Source organism: Vigna umbellata, chromosome 4, assembly GCF_029865625.1.
Source record: "Vigna umbellata cultivar VRB3 chromosome 4, Vumbellata_1.0, whole genome shotgun sequence".
In the NCBI taxonomy this organism is placed as follows: Eukaryota; Viridiplantae; Streptophyta; class Magnoliopsida; order Fabales; family Fabaceae; genus Vigna; species Vigna umbellata.
This window is the reverse complement of record NC_142168.1, coordinates 4,404,677-4,409,283: the sequence shown is the minus strand read 5'-3', so window position 1 is coordinate 4,409,283 and position 4,607 is coordinate 4,404,677. Positions and strand designations below refer to the sequence as shown.

The 4,607-nt window shown below is 32.3% G+C and overlaps 1 protein-coding gene across 1 annotated transcript; it reads right to left on the bottom strand.

Moving 5' to 3' along the window:
* Window positions 1-807: 807 nt before the first annotated feature.
* LOC124836631 (putative fructokinase-7) lies at window positions 808-3,889 on the bottom strand. The gene is made up of 7 exons (XM_088112567.1): window positions 3,880-3,889; window positions 3,414-3,616; window positions 2,477-2,689; window positions 1,973-2,170; window positions 1,623-1,763; window positions 1,298-1,414; window positions 808-1,083 (listed from the first exon to the last, which is right to left on the bottom strand). The coding sequence occupies exons 1-7, from the start codon at window positions 3,887-3,889 to the stop codon at window positions 946-948; spliced, it is 1,020 nt and encodes a 339-aa protein (XP_087968693.1). The 3' UTR covers window positions 808-945.
* Between the last annotated feature and the right edge of the window lie 718 nt (window positions 3,890-4,607).

Genomic DNA, 4,607 nt, shown 5'->3' with positions numbered 1-4,607 from the left:
ACATTATCCAGTAAATGTTAAAATTATTATAGTAATTAAATATAATTTCCATATTAAAATAAATAGTAACAAATAAAATAAAACTACAAATATTAGAAGGTATATAAAAAAATAAAAATCGTTTATAAATCAAAATAACTAAATATTTTAAACAGCATTGAATTGTCCAAATAAGAGCAGTGGAGAGGGAAAGAGTAACTAAAAGACAAAAAAGAGAATGGGCAGTGAAGAGAGAAAGAGTAGCAAAGACAAAGACAAAAAAACCAGAAAAGTGGACTCGTGTCAAACAAAAATGATGGGCAAAACAGTAAATAGGGTGTCTGAAAAGATAAAAAAAAAAACTATTTTTTTGACAGGTCTCAAGAAAAGAAATAAGGTTAATAATGTAATTTTCATAAGTAATTCTTACTTTTCTTATATTATAGTTGATTAAGTTGATTTCACTTCATTAAATTTATCACTTTATTTTATTTGTATATTATTAGGAAAAGTTAATAGAAAAATTACATTATTAGATTATTTGACTTCATTAAATTTATCACTTTATTTTATTTGTATATTATTAGGATTCAAGTAAATGTTTTTCTTTAGTCACCTACATACTAATATTATTTTATTTTATTAGAGAGAAAGTATAAAAACAAAATCTCCTCCACTTCATTGTCAAATATTTTAAAATTTGTATAAGCAGGGGTAGTGGCTGTGAAGTGCAAGTACTGTCAAACATCTTGAAAAGCAATAATTAAATAAGATATAAAACTCTACAATTTTTTATAATTTCTAGAAAATAGTCATTAAAAAAACATTTAAAAAAGTGCGTAACTGCATTTGTCATGTTAGTAGTTCCCTAATTGTTAAAATGTTTATAGCAAATGAAGAACAGGAAATGCCACAGGCCTCAAACTAACATGAACTGAATTTGAGATAACCAATACATTGGGAAATCTATGAATTGAAGCGGGAAAACAGAAGTCTGAGAACAACATCCTTTGTGGGAAGTGAAGGTATGGCTCCTCTCCTTGTTACTGTGACAGCACCACAAGCATTTGCAAAATCAAGGGCCTCCCTTAACCTTTTCTCATCCTAATAGTGGCACAAGGAACACACCTTCAATAATTCTCTTAGGGTTTGTTATGAAATGTAAAACTAGTTTTGATAACATGAAAAAATTATTTTTGTTGGATATGTCTTAGGTTTTCATGCATGCCTTATGAATCGCAAGAAATCAGGTTAACTAAGAGGGGTGAAATCTGATCAGATGTGATGCCAGTAACTGAATAAGTAGTATTTTTGTGACCTTATAGATATGATTGTGTGCAGCCACAATGCTCAATAATCCTGCTACAAACGAATCACCTGCTCCAGTTGTATCAACTACTTCCACTTTAAAACCAGCAAGCCATCCTTTAAAGTCCTGAGCAGAAAATCTAAATGATTAAACACAATCAACCTATTTTGGCTTAGAAAATACAGAGATTTCGTTTAATGTATTTAGGACAAAATGTGTACACCATAAATACATTTGTGACTTACTCCTCAACAACATTTATCAGTAGACAACATTATGGTTGCAAAAATAAATAGAATAGAGATCATGCAAGTTTTTGTTTGTGGAATAAAACCTTGGTGTAGTATCTACAGCCTCGTCCTTCTTCAGTGACAACCAGAAGTTTGAGATTGTAGTGGTACAGCTTCATCATGATCACTTTGTCATCATAAGGATCATCACCTTCGATCAAGAGTCGAAGTTCATCCACACTTACCTATACTTCATAACAGACAGTGTGTATGTACATTAATAGAGTTAATACTCATTTTCATGAACAATAAATAGTTCCTTTAGTATAGAGACCAAATAGGTTTTTCAATATCATTCTTTGACAGCAAATGATCCCCTTTTGGAGGGCAATTTTATCTCAAAATGACAGTGAAGGAACATTTTGAAAAACTCACTCACAAACAAAACATGTACCTTAATAATGTCGGCATAGTTCCAGATACTCATGATGCCCTGTCTTGCAGCCTCCTTTGATGGCCATAGTGGCAATGCCAAATTTGGAGAATAGGAAAGGATACAGCCTGAGACTTTGGCAACACTCATTGCTGCAAGGTGAGCTGACCTACAAGGCTCCGTAATTAAACTGACTGAACCATAATGAAATATTGTGGCCTGCACAGCAAAATATACTTAAGATCTATGTTTCGGAACACAAAATTGTAGCATTTCTTTGAAGATCTCATGTTGAGTAACAGGGTTCAAGTAGTGTTTCTAAGTGGAGAACGAACTAGTTTCTTAGCCTCGACCCAAATTCTATGATGATATCAAAGTATGTTTTGTTATCATGTCTTTAAGTCTATCCGCTACAAAGTGGAGTATACAGTTTATTTTGAGAAATTGAGTTAAGCATAATTACAAACATTAGTTATGCTAGATGAAATGAAAAAAAGGTGGATTTCCATGTGTACTTTATATTACCTTCTTTATGAGGCTTGGATCAATCTCTTGAGGACGAAGAAGCATATCAGCACTTGGATTTCTGTAAAACATGAATTCAGGTTCTCCGTTACTCTTAAGAGCATAAAATGCCAATGCTGTTCTTGCATCATCATCAAAGAGTAGGCCCGAACTGTCAACACCATTTTGTTTCAGAATATCAGATAACATACAGCCAAATTCATCATTTCCCACCTTCCTTGCAAATATTAGAGACACTGTGGTCAGAAAAATGGACACAAGTAGATTAAAATGAAAGAATGAAAGGAAAGATTCACATCTAAAGACTTTGCACATTGAATTTTGTTTTAGTCAAGATAAAATTCCAGAGCACAAAATATGCTCCTAATTGATATGAAACAAAAACTTGGAAAGAATATTGTAATGTATTTTCCAAATTGCAGTGCTCTTGAATCATCAGGGGATCAGAAACTATGAAACAAGAAAACGTATACTTCAGAAGCTAAACCGTTAAGGAAACACATGCTTATGTACACACATATTTATCATATCTTCATCAGTAATTACAGTAATTATAAAAAAGTAAATACATTGAGTTTTCTTATAAACTAAAATCCACTTATATACCTTAATCTTTTAAGAAGTTTAAAGAAAAGAAAGTCTATAAAACTAAGATAAGTTTTGATGATTTTGACTTGGCTAAAAACTTAACTCATTTACCTTTTCATTTTTAATTTTAAAGTGTTTATGAAAAGCTTATTCAAACATTCATTGTTTCATGCATATGAAGCAAATTCAGCTGTAAGTACCAAGCATTATGATTTAGCACATGGAATTTTTGCAGAGAATATAAACATAATAATAATATGGGAGAGAAATGAGTTTGAAAATATATATTGAGCACATTGCTAATATTATATATTGTGCACATTGCTAATATAGTATTAGAGAATTTCACCTTGCCAATAAAAGCTGCTGAAACTCCTAATCTAGAAATTCCGACTGCAACATTGGCAGTGGCCCCAGAAGGGAATTTCTTATAGGCTGCTGCCTCTGCAAGGGACATTGGTAACACCGTTGGGACCAAATTCATCATCATCTCCCCAAAGCAAACAATCAGAGGCCCTTTATAGTTCTCTTTTCTCCGATGTTTAGATGAACCTGCAAATAACAAGTACAACTCATTACTCGTTATCACATTGGACAGAATCGTGAAAAACATTGGCACTCATAATGTTCTTTAACTTCAATCAATTTAGCATATACTCCTGAAATAAGTACATATGATTTGAAGTTTTTAATCTAATGTTAATTAGTTATTCCACTTAAGCTCCTAATAGTAATAACGTTGAGCAGTAGATATGTGGGTGCAAACTTCACTCACAAACCGATTTTTGTAAAATTGAGTTAGGTCTAAAACTCACTTCTTAACATGGTATCAGAGTTATGAATTAAAGCATATTCTAGCAAAAATTGTTATTGTTGGAACTATACTATTGGGCTGATATAGGACCAATGTATAGTCACATATTGAGATGTATATCTTCGAACTTAGGAAAGTGTGATGGAGATCTCATATTAACTAAAAATAAGACGAATTTACACTATGGATAGTACAGAAAAAAATGAAAAAAAAAATTATATTTCTCATCTAATTTCACATCTACTATATGAGTGAATGCTCATTGAAAACTTGTTGATAGAATATTAACACCTCGGCAACACAGCTCGACAACGCCTCCTCATTCTGTCAATGTCTTTCTGTTTCTTTCCTGTTTTTCCTTTCTTTTTCCAATATAATCGTTCCCCTCTTGTAAGAACGTGACACAATTGTATTCTTCTTCCTTTTCTCTTATCAAAATATTATTCTGCACTTATGATTTGTGCTCATTCCATTTCCTTAATCTTCTTCTCCTTCACACTCTCTTTCGTCTTCATTGACATGGCTTCCACTATTGGTTTAATAAATACCTCGATACTGTGAATTACATTATGGTATCTGATAGGCCCTTGTTAGTTTACAAAAGGAGAGAAAGAATTAAAGAGCCTAACAATATTAACGGTTAGGAGGGGAGCGGGAAAGTATTGTATAAATAACCTCTGTTTAGCAGAAGGAGGGGGTTGTTGACAGTTGTATACAGACAGGTTCTTT

Bases quoted from the DNA above. Each gene is read 5' to 3' on its own strand.
- LOC124836631 (XM_088112567.1), bottom strand. The intron at 1,415-1,622 runs GTTTTATTCCAC...TTTTCTGCTCAG, and splicing joins GCTGTAGATACTACACCAAG to GACTTTAAAGGATGGCTTGC. The intron at 1,084-1,297 runs GTCACAAAAATA...TGCCACTATTAG, and splicing joins CACACAATCATATCTATAAG to GATGAGAAAAGGTTAAGGGA.